Here is a 21,480-nt window from a genome sequence, read left to right as displayed (position 1 = left end):
CCAACCAAAATCCTGACAGTCATAAACTGGACACAGCAGGGCCCAATAAGTTTAGTACTCCTGCATTCTTCAGCATTTCTGAATCAGAGTTTCTACTGATTTGCTCTCCATCCACATTTCTTTCAGTAACTTCGAGTTAAAGAATGCCAATGGATGCTGTACCCACAGCAAAAAGCTTGTCTGTGTATTTCTAGTTATTTAGTACAGTTAGTCATTTTCCACCCATATAATGAACTTTGAAAACATACTATGTTTATAAAATACAGACTACATACACAGTGTCTGATTAGTACTAATACAACACTGATTATAAACCAATAGATGAGTTACTAGAAATATATTTTATAAAGTACCTGAAATTATTTTTGCCTATTAAAAAAGAACTCTTAAAATAGTAATTCTTCAAACTCTGCGAAAATTTTCAAAATAAAATGTAAATATATTTGCAATGTATTTATAATGTAATATAAAGATACTTCAAAATAGAGTATTTTTCTTTTTGGAACAAGACAGGTTATTTATGAACATTTAAATGAATTAATGAATTTTACTAGAGCCAACCTTAAGTAAAATGAATACAATTTCTAAAGTTTTAAAAATAAAAAAGGATACATGCAAGTGCTTCAATTGCACCCTCTTGTTTGATATTATCGTCAATTGCTCCTAGCCATGGAAGAACCTTCTCCAAAAAAATATTCATTGTTTCCATGGTAGCTATTTTGCTCATGACGCCTACACAACGAGCAGCCATGTGCCTCACTGCAGTGCTGGGATACTGAAGGCACGTATAAAGATGGGTCAAATGCTGTACCAACTAAAAACAAAAAGTTTAAGACAATCAGAATATTAGGGGATCTACTGTTTAAAATATAACTACTACAGCCCATACTCAGAGGTTCTTAATATTCTAAATGACAAATCCAAGAATATCTCCAATAGCTCCTCAAACATTATTGTCAAAACATCCTCAATAAAAAATTAATCTAAATCCAATCTAAGGAACTGAAACTCTTTAAACGAAAAGGTACATCACTTCTCCTGTTTCTTTTCTCTTAAGGTATCAGGGTGCACAAAATAGGTACCTGTAAATTCCCCTGACATTGGAGAAATGACACCACACGTGATCACCAGTCCCTTCCCAATTTGGTAGCTCTGGGCTAGGTTTAGGTACATATGCTTTTTTTTGTTTTTGTTTTTTTCAAGTAAGCTCGATGCCCAATGTGGGGCTTGAACTCATGACCCCAATCAAGAGCCACATACTCAACTAACTGAGTCAACCTGGCACCCCTAGATACATACTTTTTACTCACTGGGTTAAGTGATCCTAATTTGTTCTAGGCACCATCCTTTGGTAGGTATTTCCCACTTCAGCTTCCTGGCTTACCTCAGGCATTATAATCACAAAAGCATGATATATGTCATTAATAAATGCCTGCTGCATAGAATACCAGGATTAATCTTAATGGTGAACAGACTAGCCTTACACCTTAGATGAATGTTAAGCTGATCATAGAAGGGTGAGAGCATACAGATGGATTCTGCCCTTCTCTACTAATGATAAATCAGCAAAATTTAACAAGTAGAAAGATATAACTTCATTACTCTATATAATATAAACAGAAAAGGTTTGTTCTTCTTTCTCCTAGATTCACTCCTTTCTGTTAGATATGAATAGGGAATGGGAGCTAGCACACTTAACAGCACTGTAAATTGCAGAGTTCCTACTACAGTTATATGGAAAGAATACTGCTTCCTTCTATGGAAAACCCATATATTTAATTCTCTAGTCTGTTTTTCTCCTCTGTCATAATTTTTTAAAAAGAAATATTTATTTTAATAGTCAAAAAACACAAACCAATGTTCTTTGCCATTGAACAGCTTCAACTCAGGTAACTTCCTCTACCTTTACACTTATCTTAGGAAGAAGTTTTATTACCTGTGTTCTTCCTTTCTTGGAGCTATATTATTAAATATGGCATAAATTAATAGGGCTGTAACTTTTTGTTTATACCAGACTTCTGTATCAGAGCCCTGTCCCCAGTGCTCCATATTCTAAGCTCCCAGAGTAAGTTTTCTAACATTCATGCACCAAACTCTGCCTCAAAGCCCACAAGAAATGTGCTGTCAATAAAGAAGGAATCTAGTTATACCACGTAAAAGACAATGCAATTGCTAGGGATGACATCAAAGTTACACATTTTAAGCCTTAAGACTTTTTAATAAAACCACTTGTTTTATTAGAAGAAAATTACACTTGCATTAGTTAGTTACCAAGGGATGAAGTTCAGAATCCATTGAAGCTGCTGCTGTTTCAAAAACTTGCAGAGAATTCACCAGTTCTTGGGCAGGACCATCTCCCTTTTCCAAGAGGGACTTTCCATCTATTAAGATATATCGATTTAAGTGTGTATCACCTTGCAAATAATATTTTAAAGTCCAACACAGAAATATGTACACACCAAAATTACTTATGTCGATTGTATTCCTCAATGGACCAACCATAGCATCCCAGAGATGAGGCAACTTCACTGCCATTTCACCACCAAAATGCTTCACTATGGTTGTCAAGGCAAATTCAGCTCCTCTTCGCTGTACCAGGTACGGCTTCTGGGCCTAAAATGAAATATTAGCTGATAAGAGAGTTTGAAAAAAAAAAAAAAAAAGCATAATGGGTTTGAAATTTTATTAAGAGAATTTAAAAGTCACCATCTAAGAACTCATGGTGTTACCATTCACCAATTAAGCAATTATAAACGTATTTATCACTACAAATGTCTTTCAATAATTAAATTTACATGGGCATAAAACCCCAAACTAGATTTTCCCATCCAAAGTAAAATACTCCTTTGGAGCTGAAAAATAAGGAGAAGAAGAATATGCAGTTTCTAGAGACAGTCCTAAGTGACAATTTTTTCCCTTGCTCCCTGCCCCCAAAGAAAACTTACCAGCCAAGGAGAAGGAGATAAAATAAACTGTCCTTATATTTATATTCACTTAAAGGATATAATAAAAGCATCTGTTGAATCTAATAATAAGATTAATATACTCTTACTTGGCAATAATTTCATCCTAATACAAAAAAACTATCCCCCCAGAAAGATGCATATATTTTTACAATTATTTTTTAAGTAAAGGAAGAACTATATAAACCATAGAGATATAAATACCAAAATCACAGTAAATTTTTTAATTAAAATTATTATGGTAAGATTAGAATCAGTGAAAAAGATATATACAGAATATTTTGAAAGAAACACAGGTAAGAAGGTAAGATTTCTTATTTAAAAAAGAAACCTAGGGCGCCTGGATGGCTCAGTGGGTTAAGCCTCTGCTTTCAGCTCAAGCCATGATCTCAGGTTCTTAGGATTGAGGCCTGCGTCGGGCTCTCTCTCTCTGCCTGCCTCTCTGCCTACTTATGACCTCTCTCTCTGTCAAATAAATAAAATCTTTAAAAAAAAATTAAAAAGAAAGCTAAAATATATTTTACAGAAATATATTAGACACATGTCTTTTAGCACTGGTAGTTTATTGCGGAACTAAGTTTTTTGTTTGTTTGTTTTTGTTAAAGATTTTATTTGACACAGAGAGAGCACAAGAAGGGGAGTAGCAGGCAGAAGTAGAGGGAGAAGCAGGCTCTTCACAAAGCAGGAGGAGCCCGATGTGGGACTCAATCCCAGGATCCCGGGATCATGACCTGAGCCGAAAGCAGTCACTTAACCAGCTGAGGCACCCAGGTGCCCTGAACTAAGTTTCTATGTCATGCCAACCAAAGGAGATACCTAGAGCATCATTCTACCATTAATACTGTGACTATAAACATTTCAAAAACCACTTTTTAATTGTCCTTAAAGAAGACTGTGCTGTAAACAACTACACCAATGAAACAGAAAAGAAAGCCCAATAGATACTCACATATATAAAACATGATATATAACAGAGGTGCCATTATAAACCATGCAGGAAAGGATTCAACAGTGGAATAACTAGCTATTCATATGGAAAAATAAATTTAGATCCCTCATATCACACATTTAATAAATTGCAGGCTGACTAAAAAGTCAAGCAGGTGATAATTATCTGGCACTAGAAGTTTGCAGTCTTTCTGGATCATGTTGTGGAATTACTACAAAAGGTTAATTCCAGTTCTATCACTTAAAAATATAATAATGGATGCTCATATGACAATTTAGCTCTCAACCTATAACATATCTGTTTAAAAAGCATAGTCATCAGAAAACCCCAAAACAACTATTTACCTCATCAAGTTCAACAAGGATATTTCCACTACTTCCTGCAGGAAGATCTGCTATTTGAGCTTTTACTGCTTTGGGGGTAGGACCTCGCCTACTTGTGATAGCAAAAGCAGCTTTCTGGTGCCTGTAGAGTGTAATTATACCTCTGTGTTTGGTGACTGTATGGTGCATCCCATCTTTTTCAGAGTTGGATCCTAAAAGGAAAAAAATTAAATAACTTTTTAAGCATAATAGAGGTGACCAAATGCTTCCTGCTCCGAAAGAGATAAAACATATTTTTAAAACTATGTCTTTAAACCTCAATTTTTATAAGCAGATGACATTTTCTTTAGTCAATGAGATAATAATAAAACAGTCAATAATTTACAATATTAAATGTTTTGAATATTTGCATAGGACCATACTTAATATAAAATTATAAAATCATGTTAATAAGAAATATGACATGCAAAAATTATTTTGAGCCTTCAGTTAAGTATGTTAATTTTTAAAAAATAAATGACTGCTTCTAGGCATAAAAAGAAACAAAAAACATTGCAAGCAAGTTCTAAAGAAATGTCCATGGTCACCATAAATTCAGAAACATTGACCACTGTGCAAAATATTACTGGCTCAAATAATACTAGGGGTTGGAGGGGGGAAGGGAGGGAGATTGTTACCCTATTATAGTTTAAAGATGAGGATATTCAAAATGCCACCCTCTCTTCCAGTTTGTTTACATTTTGTTATGACCTACACTGCACCAAACTTGTAAATCTATTACATTTTGAGTAATTTGCTTTTCCAAAATCTTATAAACAAACAAAAAATAAATCACATAGGATTAAGGCATGTAAAAAAACACTGGTCCTTGATACTAGCCTGCAGAGAGCAATTCTTGTTTTCCAGATGAAATCAGAATGGCTACACATCTTCCCCCCAGAATGGCTACACATTATTTGCTAAAGGTAACAGAGTTCATTTATAAGACATGCACTAAATTAGAGAAACAGAGTTTTATACGATGAAATTTTTATTCAACATTTGATACAATTAAGTTTTCTAGTCCCATAAACAGTAAACTCTTATAATAATGGTCTGGAAAGAGAGGGTAGGGTTAAACCTATCTCACAGATTTCAGTCATATGAAATATCAAGTCTTTTAGGTCTTCTAGGAGTGGTTTGAGTTTAGAGGGTTGTTACTTGATTACCAGGAAATGCAAAATGGGAAAAAAACTCCAACATAAACTGGATTTGTGCTTAAATGATACCTACAGTAAATGAAAACAAATTTAAATGGTTCTCTACCCCAAATGTAGGTTTAGATATATACCTTTAGAATTGTCCTGGCCACTTTGTGTCGGTACTGGACATGTGACACAAGGAGTTAGATATGGGTCCACACAAAGTGAGCTACAAAGGTTTTTAATAATTTTTGAATTGGGGCAGGGTGTCCTTGTTGTACACTGCTGAAGTAGTTTTGCTATGCACTGAGCTGCATAGTTTTGTACTAGTGTATTCTCTTCTTTTTTAATTGTCTCCATTAATGGCTTTATGACAGGATTTAATTTCTCTGGAAGCTGCTGCAAACTCACAACTGCACATGCAGCAAAAGTATGCACTCTCAACTGTAGCACTTGCCACTCCTGGTTGGTCTCTGTAACTGTCATGTGGACCTGCTGTCGTTTACTATCTAACTGCTGTAACACTTGAGGATTTAAATCAAAAGATGATGTGACTTCATTAAAAACAGCAGTGACCTATTAAAAAAAGAGAAATTAAAAATCATTAATGACATCAATCCTAAATAGTCTGTAAACTAAAGGGCAACAGAAAGCTTTGTTTCAATTTTAAGTTCCACAATATCCAGTATTATTTTAGTATTCAGTAAACTAAATGTCTAAAATCTCCCAAGTTTAGGGACTCCTGGGTGGCTCAGTGGGTTAAACTTCTGCCTTTGGCTCAGGTCATGATCTCAGGGTCCTGGGACTGAGTCCCACATCAGGCTCTCTGCTCAGCAGGGAACCTGCTTCCCCCTCTATCTTTGCCTGCCTCTCTGCCTACTTGTGATCTCTCTCTCTCTGTCCAATAAATAAATAGAATCTTAAAAAAATAAAAAATAAAATAAAATCTCCCAAGTTTAAACTTTAATCTGACTTAACAATAACACCATATTCTATAAGTGTTCATGTACCACCACCACAATACCACTGACTACATAGCCTATACTACGTCATATACCTGAAACTAATGTAACACTGGTGTGTCAACTACACACACACACACACACACACACTCTCTCTCTCTCTCTCTCTTTTTCTCTCTCTCTCTCTACGGAAATTAACAAAATTACCTATCCTTTAAATATATCGAATAAGTTTAATAGAAAATTACACAGAATGCCAACACAGTAGTTTGGTGAAATGAGAAATCTATCAGCAAATATAAACTAAATTAAGAAATAGCAAATCTGGGGCGCCTGAGTGGCTCAGTGGGTTAAGCCTCTGCCTTCAGCTCAGGTCATGATCTCAGGGTCCTGGGATCAAGTCCCGCATCCGGCTCTCTGCTCAGCAGGGAGCTTGCTTCCTTCTCTCTCTCTCTGCCTGCCTCTCTGCCTACTTGTGATCTCTCTCTGTCAAATAAATAAATAAAATCTTTAAAAAAAAAAGAAATACCAAATCTCACCAACTTCCTTTCACAGAAAAATACTCTTCTCAATTTAAAAACTTTTGGGCCAGGGGCGCCTGGGTGATTCGGCTCAGGTCATGATCTCAGAGTCCTGGGATAGAGCCCCACATCTGGCTCTCTGCTCAGCAGGGAGCCTGCTTCCCCCTCTCTCTCTGCCTGCCTCTCTGCCTACTTGTGATCTCTGTCAAATAAATAAATAAAATCTTAAAAAATAAAAATAAAAAACTTTTGGGCCAGCTATCGGTAAGTGGCTAAGTATTAACTGCATTATTTTCATTCTTTCTTTGACCTCCCTTCTCGTGAAAATGCCGGGGGCTTGGGGGAATACATAAAAAAAGGGAAAGAAACTAGTGCAACAGTCACGAATGTTTTACTCACCAAGAGTTGCCTAAAGCTATAACCTTGTGATATCAGACTACTTTACAAGCCACATTAAATGACTGTTCAATACATCTTTAACAATTTGAGATATACTTGACATACAATACACCCACTTAACGTGTATAATTCAACGATTTTTTTTCAACGATTTTTATTCTACACAGAGTTGCACATCACAATTTTAGAACATTTTCATCATCCCCAATATAAAATTCATACGTGATTAGCAACCATTCCTCATTTCTTTCCAGCCCTATGCAACCACTTATATATTTTCTATCTTTATAGATTTGCCTATTCTGGACATTTCATATGAATGGACTAATACAGTGTGTGAATCTCCTGTGACTGGTTCCTTTCATTTAGTATGCTTTCAAGGTTCATCAGTGTTGTAGAGATGAATGTGAGATTTCCTTTTTTATAGTTTTTTTTTTTTTAAGATTTTATTTGTCAGAGTGAGAGAGAGTGAGTGCACAAGCAGGGGGAGTGTCCAGCGAGGAAGCAGGCTCCCTGTTGAGCAAGGAGCCCAACATGGGACTCTATCCCAGGATCCTGGGATCATGACCAGAGGCAAAGGCAGATGCTAAACCAACTGAGCCAGCCAGGCATCCTGAATGTGGTATTTCTTTCCCTTTGCTTGCCAAATAATATCCCACACTATATTGTATTTATCCATTCATTAGTTGAAAAACATTTCCACCCCTTAGCTACTATACTGAATGATGATTCTATGAAGATTCATGTACAAGTTTTTGTGTGAGCATGTTTTTTAAATTAACATCTAAAGACTGTGTAACGGCTTACATAACAAAAATAGTCTTCTTGTTTGATAGGTAACTGTAATCTTAGAGGCTCTATAAATAGATCCAGTCTGATAAATATTAGAGAAGCCTGTAACATTGAAGAAATTTTTTTAATGGAGAATTAAATTTTTAAATTTAATTTATTCTAATTTTTTAAATTAAATTTTTAATTTTTAAAAAAATTTTAATTTATTTTTTTAATTTTTAAATTTTAATGGAGAATTTTTCAGACTTACAAATAATTTTATTATGAACAAGACTGATAATACTGTCCTCTTATTATGAAAAACAAAACAGGCACACCATCAAGAGCTCCTTTTATGCTTATAAAATACAAAACTCTTTAAGTTGAGCTATATCTGCTTTGACCTCGTCCATTTGCTCACTACAAAGAAACACAATCAATATAGCTTATACTTTCTACTTCGTTTTATTTATTTGCGTTCTGCCTAAGATTTATTGGAAACAAGATTTCACTGCTTAAAGTTTGAAAATGCTTGGGTGCCTGAGAGGCTCAGTGGGTTAAGCCGCTGCCTTCGGCTCAGGTCATGATCTCAGGGTCCTGGGATCGAGTCCCCCATCGGGCTCTCTGCTCAGCAGGGAGCCTGCTTCCCTCTATCTCTCTCTCCGTCTACTTGTGATCTCTCTCTGTCAAATAAATAAATAAAATCTTAAAAAAATTAAAAAATTTAAAAAAAGAAAAAAAGAAAATGCTGTCCTAAATATACTAAGATTCTGTCAATTTTCAATTATTCTAAGCTATGGAAAAGCTTTCCAATAACCCCATATTCATTAATTCATTCACTCATTCAACAAGTATCTACTGAAAAATACTAAAAGATGAGTAAGACCCAATGTCTTCACACACTCAAAAAATGCAGAGACTAATAAAGGAGAAAGATGTATAAGTAAAGAGAATGCAACATATAACTGAGATAAATGCAAGTTACTGTGGGACACATGTGTTGCTTAACTTTTCTCAGAGGGTAAGATTAGTGGAGGCTTGCAAGATGAAGTCAGCACTTGTGATTTTTATTTTTCTTGAAGATTTTAATTATTTATTTGAGAGGGAGAGAGGGTGCAAGCGCAAGCAGGGGGAGAGGGCAGAAGGAGAGGGAAAAGTAGCTCAAGCCCAAACTTGAGCAGAAACCGAGACTTGGATGCTCAACCAAGTGAGCCACTCAGGTGGCCTCTTGTGATATGGTTCTTAACGGATGGGTTAAGTCCAGAGTTGTAAGGACATCTTGGCAAAGAGGGTGAGGTGGTGAGTGCAAAGTGAGGCACTGTCCAGGGAACTGAGAACAGCTAATCATGGCCTGAGTATAGGGTGCAGACGGAAGAATGTTAAAGAGATGAATCTAGGATAAACACAGAGAGGGTTGAGGGTAGGGAATTCCTGACAAACAAAACAGGAGCTCAGACTCAGAACTGAGAACGAGTGAGGTCCAAAGGTGAGTGAGCATGGTAGACTTCTGTAAGAAAAATGTGAACTATGCTAAAAGGGCGAAAGTTTGAGAAATAATGAAAAGAGATGAGGAATTTAGAGAAGGTATGAAAAGAAAGAAAAAACTAAAAAATCAAGGAAAACAAAAATAATGTTTTTAAGTAGAAGAGGGATGCCTTCAGAGTGGAACTAAAGGACTTTACAAGCCTAGCAAAACAGGGGAGATGAAATGGACCAGAGATCACGGGGAGCTTTAGAGATGACTCAGGACCTAGTCATAAAAGTACTAAGGTCCTCAGGTTGTGGCAATGAAATCAGAGAAAAGATAAACATATGAGGCTTTCTGAAAGGAAATGGTAGCAAGATTTGCAACTGGAAAAGGCATTTTACTGTTAAAAAAATTCCACGGGATGCCTGGGTGGCTCAGTTGGTTAAGCAGCTGCCTTCGGCTCGGGTCATGATCCCAGTGTCCTGGGATGGAGTCCCAAATCGGGCTCCTTGCTTGGCGGGGAGCCTGCTTCTCCCTCTGCCTCTGCTGCCACTCAGCCTGCCTGTGCTCACTCGCACACTCTCTCTCTCTCTCTGGCAAAAAAATAAATAAAATCTTTAAAAAAAAAAAAAGATCCAGTCATTAAGTATCTGCCTTTGGCTCAGGTCATGATCCCAGGATCCTGAGATGGAGCCCCACATCGGGCTCCCTGCAGGAAGCCTGCTCGTCCTTTTCCCACTCCCCCTGCTTGTGTTCCCTCTATTGCTGTTTCTCTGTCAAATAAATAAGTAAAATCTTAAAAAAAAAAATTTCAGTTTTAGTTATGCTAAGCTGAAGTGACAGTGAGCTATCCAACTAAAAATCCCTAACAGAAGAACTTCAAAAGATCAAGAGAAAGAGAGCATAGTACAAGGGTAAGAACTAAATTTTGAGAATGGTGACAAAGAAACATCTTAGGGAAATGCTTGCTTTTGACAGATAAGAGAAAAATAGGGAGTCAATGAAAAGATTAATGAAGTAGTGGCTCTAAGCCAAGACTAAGACTAACATTTTAAAATTGCCCTTCCTGAAAAAAAAAAAATGAAATAATATAAAACTGCCCTTCCTGGGCAGGGAGGTGGGTGAAATAAGTGATGGGGATTAAGGAGTTCACTTGTGATGAACACCAGGTGATGTACAGAACTGCTGAATCATGGGGTGCCTGGGTGGCTCAGTTGCTAAGCATTTGCCTTTGGCTCAGGTCATGATCCCAGGGTCCTAGGATTAAGCCCTGCATCAGGCTCCCTGCTTGGCAGGAGAAGTCTACTCCCTCTCCTACACCCCCTGCTTGTATTCCCTCTCTCATCGTCTTGCAAATAAAATCTTTACCAAAAAAAAAAAGCTGAATCACTACATTGTAAACCCAAAACTAATGTTAACACCGTGTTAACTAACTGAAATTAAAACAAAAACTTTTTTTAAGTAAGCCAAGACTAGTATTTTTATTTACCAGTACTTTTAGGTCAGATATAATTTATATAGAATGATCTGCACATAATTTACAGAAAACAAAAGTGTAAAGTTTGTTGATACACCCATGTAACTACCTCTCTCATCAAAATACAGAACATTTTAATTCCCCAGAAAGTCCTGCCTCTTTTTAGTCAACACCTTTCCCCATCTGATTAAGAACCAACCAGTTTCCCTGATGCCAATGGGGAGCCTGAGTGGCTCAGTGGGTTAAGCCTCTGTCTTCGGCTCGGGTCATGATCTCGGGGTCCTGGGATGGAATCCCCCATTGAGCTCTCTGCTCGCGGGGAGCCCGCTTCCTCCTCTCTGTCTCTTTGCCTACTTGTGATCTCTCTCTCTGTCAAATGAACAAATAAAATCTTTTTGATTTGCCCCTCCCCCTACTTGAGCACAGGCTAGCTCTCTCTCTTTAAAATTAAAAAAAGGGGCGCCTGGGTGGCTCAGTGGGTTAAGCCGCTGCCTTCGGCTTGGGTCATGATCTCAAGGTCCTGGGATAGAGTCCCGCATCCGGCTCTCTGCTCAGCAGGGAGCCTGCTTCCTCCTCTCTCTCTCTGCCCGCCTCTCTGCCTACTTGTGATCTCTCTCTGTCAAATAAATAAATAAAATCTTTAAAAAAAAAATTAAATATATAAATTAAAGCAAATCTATCAGATGACCCGTTCTTCAAGCTTTTCACTTTTCACTCTTATTCAAACCTTACTCTTTAGTGAAACTACTGTTTCATCAGCTTAATTAGTCCATGGTTTTGACCTGGCACATCAGAATCTCAGAAAGAAAGTATTGAGGGAAGGGCTATTTATTTTACTTTAAAGTTTTTATTTTATGCCTGCATACACAAGAGTACATACTATAAGATTCCATTTATATGATGTTCTACAAAGGCAAAATTAACCTATAGAGATAGAAATTGGGAAACTGGTTGGTTTTTTTGTTTTTGTTTTTGTTTTTTAAGATTTTATTTGTTTGGGGCGCCTGGGTGGCTCAGTGGGTTGCGCCACTGCCTTCGGCTTGGGTCATGATCCCGGCGTCCTGGGATCGAGTCCTGAGTTGGGCTCTCTGCTCAGTGGGGGGCCTGCTTCCCTTCCTCTCTCTCTGCCTACTTGTGATCTCTCTCTCTGTCAAATGAACAAATAAAATCATTTTATTGAGCAGAGAGCCCAACTCAGGACTCGATCCCAGGACGCCGGGATCATGACCCAAGCCGAAGGCAGTGGCGCAACCCACTGAGCCACCCAGGCGCCCCAAACAAATAAAATCTTAAAAAACAAAAACAAAAACAAAAAAACCAACCAGTTTCCCAATTTCTATCTCTATAGGTTAATTTTGCCTTTGTAGAACATCATATAAATGGAATCTTATAGTATGTACTCTTGTGTATGCAGGCATAAAATAAAAACTTTAAAGTAAAATAAATAGCCCTTCCCTCAATACTTTCTTTCTGAGATTCTGATGTGCCAGGTCAAAACCATGGACTAATTAAGCTGATGAAACAGTAGTTTCACTAAAGAGTAAGGTTTGAATAAGAGTGAAAAGTGAAAAGCTTGAAGAACGGGTCATCTGATAGATTTGCTTTAATTTATATATTTAATTTTTTTTTTAAAGATTTTATTTATTTATTTGACAGAGAGAGATCACAAGTAGGCAGAGAGGCGGGCAGAGAGAGAGAGGAGGAAGCAGGCTCCCTGCTGAGCAGAGAGCCGGATGCGGGACTCTATCCCAGGACCTTGAGATCATGACCCAAGCCGAAGGCAGCGGCTTAACCCACTGAACAACCCAGGCGCCCCTTTTTTTAATTTTAAAGAGAGAGAGCTAGCCTGTGCTCAAGTAGGGGGAGGGGCAGGAGGAGAGGGAGAAGCAGACTCGTGCTGAGCACAGAGACCAAAGTGGGGCTGGATCCCATGACCCCGAGATCATGACCTTAGCTGAAATCAAGACCTGGACACTTAATCAACGGAGACACCCAGGTGCCCCTGACAGCTTTAAAAAGAAAACATTTCCATACAAAAGCAAGCAAGCAAACAAAAAACCCCCACACAAAAAACACCAAAAACCAAGTGGGACTATATCAAAACTAAAAAGCAGGGGTGCCAGAGTGGTTCAGTCAGTTAAATGTCTGCCTTTGGCTCAGGTCGTGATCCTAGCAGTCCTAGGACAGACTGCCCACCCTCAGCAACCAGGGCGGCCCCCCACCTCCTTGCAGCCTCAGCAGGGAGTCTGCTTCTCCCTCTGCTCCTCCCACCACTCAGGCTCACTCACTCTCTCTCACACTCTGTCTCAAATAAAATCTTTTAAAAAGGCGGGGCAGGAGGAGGCCTGCCAGGGTAGCTCAATCAGTTAATCATCAGCCTTCCACTCGAGTCATGATTTCGGAGTCCTGGGATTGAGCCTAATGTCGGGCTCCCTGCTCACTAGGGAGTCTGCTTCTCCCTCTCCCTCTGTCCACCCCCTGCTCCTTCTTTCTGTCTCTCTCTCCCTCTCTAATAAATAAATAAAATCTTTAAAAAATAAATTAAAGGGGCAGCTGGGTGACTCAGTGGGTTAAAGCCTCTGCCTTTGGCTCAGGTCATGATCCCGGGGTCCTGGGATTGAGCCCTGCATCGGGCTCTCTGCTCAGCGGGAACCCTGCTTCCCTTCCTCTCTCTGCCTGCCTCTCTGCCTACTTGTGATCTCTCTCTCTCTCTGTCTGTCAAATAAATAAATAAATAAAATCTTAAAAAATAAATTAATTAAAATAAAAAATGAATTAAAAATTCAACATGCACTTCACACTATAAACATTAATTCAATATGGATGACAAATCTAAATATAAAAGCTAATACTGCAAAACTTCAGAAGAAAATGTAGTGAATACCTTCACAATTTAGAGATAAGAAAAGGCAATAAAAAAATAATGAATCACCAATACACATAACAACATGGATGAATTTTAAAAACATCATGCTGTGGGCGCCTGGGTGGCTCAGTGGGTTAAGCTGCTGCCTTCGGCTCAGGTCATGATCTCGGGGTCCTGGGATCGAGTCCCGCATTGGGCTCTCTGCTCAGCAGGGAGCCTGTTTCCCTCTATCTCCCTCTCTGCCTGCCTCTCTGTCTGCTTGTGATCTCTCTCTGTCAAATGGATAAATAAAATCTTAAAAAATAATAATAATAATAATGCTGAAAAAAACCCTTATACCAAACAGCACAGAGTGTAGGATTCCAATTATATGAAATTCTAGAATCAGCAAAACTAATCTATGGTGGAGGAAAAATCAGAACTTGAGAGCACGATAGGCAGGAATTGAAGTGTGTGTATCTGTAACTTGATAGGGGTTTGGGTTTCATAGGTATACCCATCTGTTGAAATTCATCAAATAGTTTAAGATTTGTGTACTTCATAGTAAATAAACTTCACCTCACAATAAAGCAAAATGCAAATACTGAATTTTAGTTAATGATATATATACATGCTGAAGTATACCAATATCTGCAACTTACTTAGAAATGCATCAAATAAATAAGGTGGACTGATGGCTGGGTAAGTAAATAGCTGCATATATATGTGATAAAGCAAATTTACTAAAATGTTAACTATGCAATCTAGTTGGTGAGTATATGAATGTTCACTGTGTAATTCTCTTCTTACCTTTTCTTTACGTTGGGAGTATTTTTATTTTAAGTTGAGAGAAGTGAGGAGAATCACTCAGGAACTTACACAGAAGCAGTCTTTTCTATACTACTACAGTTTGTTTTGTTTTTTAAGGTTTTTATTTATTTGAGAGAGAAAGAGCCCATGCACAAGCAGAGGGGGGACAGAGGAGGAGGGAGAAGGAAAGAGTCAAGCAGTCTACATGCTGAGTGCAGAGCCTGATGCAGCTCTGACCTCAGGACCCTGAGATCATGACCTGAGCCGAAACCAAGAGTTGGACCCTTAACCGACTGAGCCACTTAGGCACCCCTCTACTCCACCAGTTTTAAGCAAAACTGAGAAATGACCCAAAAATGGAACAGCTTTCTCTGATAGAGATATGCTGGTTTGTCAGAATCAGAGATTTAAAGAAAATTCCTTCCCCATCCCCAAAGTTCAAAAAAAGTCAATACAATGAAATAACTTTTCTACAAAGTATGGATGGCAGGCTATTAGGCCACAGACAGATTCAACCAATTAGTGTTTCTGCGGTTAGCTCACATGACAAATTTCTAATCTTTATTTCATGCTCAATCTAAAATTAAGAAGGTCATTTTTTTTTACTCACCAGGTCATTAGCTTGATCTATTGTAAAAACACTGTTGTTTACTCTATTACCAACTTCAATATGTGCATCAGCTAATGATGAAATAAGCTGTTTACACTCATTCTGCATTCGCGTGAATGGAACGGCAATTTCATCGTAATACAAATGTTCTGAAAGGATATCAAGTAAACGTGGCTGCACAGCTAGGGTAACAGCTTTACACTCCTAAAATGTAACAGACAAAAAACATTCAGGGCAAATATATAAACATAACTCTAGAGATATATACATCTTCACTTGCAAACTACAACGTTCTAAATTCCTATTCATTCTGAATCTGTGTTGTTACCTCCCAGAACAACATCGTTAGTTGCACAGAGAAAAGGTATCACACCCAAACTACTCTAAAATTTTAATATGAATGACTCCAGAACATGCACATGGAACTGTTACAATTCCATTACATTTTGCACCTAATTACTCCTACTTTACTCTGAATTTACATGAAGTTTATATACATATAGCACATATTTTAAAAAATCTATAACTGTAAAAAGAAATCAGTCAGAAAAGAACACTTAGCATGCATTAAAAATGTTATTTGAAAACTCATTATTAGATTTCTTAACAGCTGAACCCATAGCTTCACATGCCATACTGTAGAAATGGATATATAATTTAAAAGCTACTTACCTGCCCCCAAATTTAACTAACCCTTCCCACTCTCTCTGGTTGTTGCCTGCCCCAACCAGAGGGGGAATGGCCTCAGTGGTGAGCCAAGAGGGGTTCTGTGGGATCTGGGTGATCAGCCTGGGCTTCACAGAGTAAGTCCAGAGAAGCTCTGTGAGGGTCCAGAAACCGAACTGTCAACACTTGCTGCTGAGTCTGAGAGGCACAAAAACACAGCATCACTGCCTCTCCAGCACACCGAGTCCTGCCTAAAAACAGATGAGCCTTGCTTCCTTCCAGAGGCAAAGCTGGGGTCTCAGTTGCAACAAAGCATGGCTCAATTACTTTTAGACATAGCTTATAGCTTTGACAAACTGCTAAGAGGCAGTAACAAGAAACTCTCACAGCAAGTGCAGACAGTTAAATTTCCAGAATTCCAGTTAATGGAACAAACAAAGCCAGCAGGAAGTTTCTTTGATTTACAGAAGTCAGTCTTACACAAAATCACACATCTTATTAGAAGTTAAAGGTGTAAAGAGGCTGCAGGAAATGGCTTATTTGAAAACATGAAGATTTTCATTTAAATGTGGAGGTTTTATTCTTCCTGTGACCCAAAATTCTGCCCTTGCTACTACTCAAAACAAATGGATCTCTATTATTCAAAGCCTCTTATCTTTTATAGTTTTCAGGAACATATGAGATATAAAGGAATGAATGACCAAACTACTCTAAAATTTTAGAGTTGTTGTTTCCACACTAAACATGTGTTTTTAGGAGGGAATTTTCTTAACAGACTGTAGTTTCAAGAGCAAACATCCATTACGTATGGTCATAGTTAGTAGTCTCAGGTACCAAATTAGGGGTCATAAGAAAAAAGTCTAAGGTTAAAAGCAAGTAGAAGAGAGACTATGTTTCACATTATAATTTAGAATACTTTTCTGTAACTGTTGCATTTTTATACAGAGAAAAATTTTTTCTGTTTGTAAAATACAATGAAAATAATCCTAACAGCTAAAGGTTTACTTGTCTTCATTACTTTGGGGCAAAATCTTACCTTTTGTAAAGCAGCCCATTCACAGATTACCAAAGCAACGCTAATTCTCTGTAAGGCAGATTTGGAGTTCAAATGGAAGAGCAGCAACTGGCCAAGGGATTCAGCTGGTTTAATTTCTTGGGTTACCACATTTACACCTGGATCACAAATACAGCAACAAAGTGCTCCTAACAATCTATGAGGGAGAAAAAAGAAGTTACTACAGAAATTACTTAAAGTTTCCCTTATTGAAGCTATAACTTTTCCCAAAAAAGACCTAACTCCTATATTATCTTCATAAGAAGACAGAAATCTCATTTCAAACTTTTAAGAAAATGAAAACTGTTTTCTTACACTTCTTACTCTGTAACCAGTGTCCTGGAGGAAATACTGATAAACACATCAGAAGAATATTCTGGTTAAAAAGCTTCTGAATTTTTGCATACTCACTTGGCTGCCATCATTCTGGCCCGCATAACCACAAAATCCCTAGTGGAGGGGTCTTCCATGATGGTGTCTGCACCTGCAATGTATTCCTGAAGGACTTCTTTCGTTTGGCTTTGGCCTTGGCGAACCTTACCACCTGTTTTTTCCTAGAGGGAAAGAGGGGGAAAAGAGTAAGTAAAAATTAATAATCAAATTTAATAGGCGATTCTCCTCTGTACACAAAAATACTCTCATTTGTTCTCCCAATAAAATATAGTTCTTTTCACAAAATTTTAACACATTAAAATTATTATGCATTTGTAAAGTTCCTCATAAAATAATTTCTCTGTACATTAATTAAAATAAAATAAAGATACAAATTTCTTACATGGTTACCGTATTAATTAGAGCTGAACATATAAATACATTATGTCTTCTACACTTACCTTGGCTCTGGCTTTTACTTCTAGCAACATATTTAAATCAATAGGTAAATGAGAAGGCTGCATCATTAAGCAAAGCCAAGCTCCCATCCATGGACAGGCAGCTGCTACCACATACTGAACTGAAGCCTTGCTCAACAGTTCCATCCAAACCTACAGAGTGAAAGAGAAACATGAAAAGTGACATTTTCTGAGTGAAGGTTAATAAGACCTAATACTTATTTTTAGGGACACTGAATTGCAAAAAAAAAAAAGAAAAAGGAAAGTACATAGATGAATTTTAGAAGTCAGTATAAAGGCTCATTTTAAAATATTGCTTGATAGGTCTGTATACTAAAAAACACAAAAGGAAGTTTTAAAGAGAGGAATAGAAAGAATTTCCTTCAATATTTTGTGAAAATCTTAATTTTAAAATATAAGATACCCATAACAATAAAAATTGTCAAAATTCTAGTCATTAAAATCCTCTGCATATATCATAAAGCTTGATACTAATGCAGCCCTATATTCAACACACATGCTTTGGGGGCACCTGAGTGGCTCTGTCGGTTAAGAATCTGGTTTCGGCTCAGGTCATGATCTTGCAGTCCTGGGATCCAGCCCTAGGCTAGGCTAGGCTCCCTGCTCACAGGGAGTCGTCCTCTCCCTCTCCCTCTTCCCCTCCCCCAACTCATGCGTTCTCTCTCTCTCAAATAAATAAATGTAAAAAAAAAAAAAACAAACATACACGCACACACACACTTCAAGATATAACAGTTCCTAATATATAACCTCTGCTAAAGTTAGAGGTGGTAAGATCCTAGTATAAATAAAGAGAACAACTTAAAGTTGTTGATTTGTGATCTTAATAAGGTATCTTTCTTGATGCCAAACATAAATGTAACTAAAAATAAAAAGAAATAACACCACTGTTAATCCAAGGCTATTAAAGATGAGCTGCCTCAGCGACAACAACCATCTCCCTCCATAAACATTATTAAATATATCAAATTACTCTTCTTTAAAGATTCTAACACATACAACCAATCTTGCTAAGGGGAAAAAATAAATCTAAACCACAAAAATCAGATTCTATATATATTACCAATGAATCCCAAAAGATACTTGCAGAATCAATAACCATACAGATAAACAGCAAAATAAGTGATACAAAAAAGTTTTTTTTTTCATTTTATTTTCTGTATTGAGGCTATCAGAAAAAAGTGCTTAAAACACTTGCCTAGTAGACTTAACTATTTCACTCCATAAGAATCCTATTTCCTTGTCTCATAGATCTCCACTTTTCAAATGTGTTGATTTCCAATTTTTTAAAATCTCTGAGCAACAACAGTACAGCAATTATGAAAAAATTTAAAAATCTACTAAGTTACTGGGGAAAAGAATACCGATATATTCACTGTGTACCTTGTGAATGAGGTCCAGAATTTCCTGGCTGCTTTCTAAAACACAAAACTGAAAAATGTGTCGCAGCATATCAGGCAGAATAGGTATAAGCCAAGATGAAGAGTTCTGAAAATAAAAACAGCATCAAATCTATAGTATAGAATTCTTAGGTGTTAGCTTATTTGAAGAGCTACAAGTCAAATAATACAAGTGTTACCAAAAAAGATGGTAGGTATAGCTTTATCAAAAGGGTTCGACTGGGTGATAAATTTTTACAAGATTTTGGAGCAACCGTATCATATTTGTTATTCCAATGGTCTGGAGAAATTAAGTATCATAAGAACTAGTATTTTTAAAATGCAGATTCTCTAGTAGCACAGCATGGAGTCTACTTAGTAGAAAATACAAGACAAGACTGGGAAAACATCTGAAGGCCAAATTCACTTCACCTGAACAACGTGCAAGCATCTCCTTTTCAATATCATTGCAAAAAGTAATAGAGCTTTAGCTCACTATTAGTATTATCTTAAAATACTGCAAGGTATAATCTGGACCATCCAGGGCCAATCTGTATCTTGCAAATCTGAAAGTCGACCCACTTATTTTCATGATTTTGCACCTGTCTTCCAGGAGACAATTATTGAGGAAGGAGATCTAATGCTGTTGCTTTATTTAATTAGATTGGTGGGGGAAGGAACAGGTTACAGTGAAGAGTGTATTACTATTTATCAATCCTTTAAAAATTGTCCTCCTTGAAATTCCTCTCTTTGGAACTTTTTAAAAAGTAGTTAACAGCCTTTTATATGCTACTAAGTAGGACTCTACTTATCAAAAATATCCCCCCTAATCTTAGGGAATATCTACAAAGTGCTGATGATAATTTAGCATTATTCTAGCACAGTGTAAACTAAAATACAGAAAAATTCCTACCACAGTGTGTATACTTGACCAAGTTCAACTATAATCAGGAACACTATTACTCAAGCCATAAGTGAATTTAAGCTTTACAAGGCTTTTGAAAAAAATTTCTTTGGTCTGTGTTAAATAATTAACAGAGTAATTACTAGCACTTCATGTTAGTACTAAATGTATTCTCCAACATTTTTGTAAGGAGCATCAGATGAGGGAGAGGGGCATTTGTGGGAATTATTGAAGAAAATGACTGATGGTTATGGAGTATGACACAGATGGGGTAGTTTTTTCCCAATTGTTTTATTAAGAATGATGTTCCTTGCTGTATTCGGCCTTCCTGGAACTCAGAATAGAGTTGATGAAAACGGAAATAAAGGACTATCAGACCGTTCACTGTTCTAGACAATCAAAGTGAAACTTCCAGCCATCTATACTCCTTCACACTACCCTCCAGCCAATTTCCTTTCACTTTCTCTTTAGTGCCATCATGCACTCTCTTGCTTCCAGAATTTCACATCCTGCTCCTTCCTGACTCTGTTCTTCACCTGTTACTATGGGAATTCTCCTCATTCTTCAGATCTTAGCTTAATCTTCACTTTTAGCAGGAAGGGTACCTTCCCTAACCTTCACTCACCTCACTAGATAGGATCCAACAGCATCCTCTACTTCCCCTACCAGGTACTTACCTCTTTATGTTACTAGAGCTTGTCTAGTTGTCTATTTTTCTCCTATCTTGTTTAGTTTCCTGTTTTAAGCTCTACAGAGGGCAGAGACCTTATTTTTCACTGATCAGTATCCAAAGAATTTTAAGCAACTAGTAGGCACTAAAATATTAGTTGAATAAATCCGTAATTTCTTATAGGAAATGGTCCATGTCAGACAGTAGTTAGTAATATGTGTAATCTCTCACAACTGTAGTTGGTAATAAATCCCTAATTTGCAAAATTGACAGACAGAGTAAGCTTTTACCAGTACCCTTTTCCTATACCCCATCTTTTACCTTCCAACAAAAGGGTCAGATGTGAAAAAAAGCAGCTGTCTGATCATCACTCACATGAACAGCTGATTCCTGCCTGTAGGCAAATTCATCATCATTTCTTATCTCCATATCAAATGATTTGGAGTTGCAAGGGAGGAGATTTGGAAAAAAGATACCATAAAGTGATGAATCACACTGAGTTCTTTCATTAATTTGGTCTGAAATCCCATTTTGGCCCAATGCCAAAAGAAGAAGAAAAAAAAAAACCCACACACAAAAATGAACCAAGCTCTGTGTTTACATAATTTATAATGCCTGTTCTATTCATTTACCCAACCAATATTTACTAAAAGTCAGCTAAATATTTAACCTTTGCT

The 21,480-nt window shown here is 37.3% G+C and overlaps 2 protein-coding genes across 3 annotated transcripts in view; one reads left to right on the top strand and one right to left on the bottom strand.

Moving 5' to 3' along the window:
* FGFBP3 (fibroblast growth factor binding protein 3) overlaps positions 1-21,480 on the top strand; it is a 130,380-nt gene that overhangs the window by 45,230 nt on the left and 63,670 nt on the right. The window lies entirely within an intron of this gene.
* The window catches only part of BTAF1 (B-TFIID TATA-box binding protein associated factor 1), a 98,458-nt gene that overhangs the window by 26,573 nt on the left and 50,405 nt on the right, over positions 1-21,480 (bottom strand). The window contains exons 15-24 of the mRNA XM_082721929.1: positions 19,234-19,338; positions 17,833-17,982; positions 17,411-17,553; positions 16,982-17,156; positions 15,280-15,483; positions 5,566-5,992; positions 4,257-4,447; positions 2,460-2,613; positions 2,272-2,381; positions 613-814 (exon numbers count right to left, since the gene is read on the bottom strand). Of these exons, the coding sequence (XP_082578055.1) occupies positions 613-814; positions 2,272-2,381; positions 2,460-2,613; positions 4,257-4,447; positions 5,566-5,992; positions 15,280-15,483; positions 16,982-17,156; positions 17,411-17,553; positions 17,833-17,982; positions 19,234-19,338 (1,861 nt within the window). The remainder of the gene's footprint in view (positions 1-612; positions 815-2,271; positions 2,382-2,459; positions 2,614-4,256; positions 4,448-5,565; positions 5,993-15,279; positions 15,484-16,981; positions 17,157-17,410; positions 17,554-17,832; positions 17,983-19,233; positions 19,339-21,480) is intronic.

Source organism: Mustela nivalis, assembly GCF_964662115.1.
Source record: "Mustela nivalis genome assembly, chromosome: 2".
Taxonomy (NCBI): Eukaryota; Metazoa; Chordata; class Mammalia; order Carnivora; family Mustelidae; genus Mustela; species Mustela nivalis.
The sequence above is the reverse complement of the archived record's forward strand: the minus strand, read 5'-3'. Positions and strand labels throughout refer to the sequence as shown.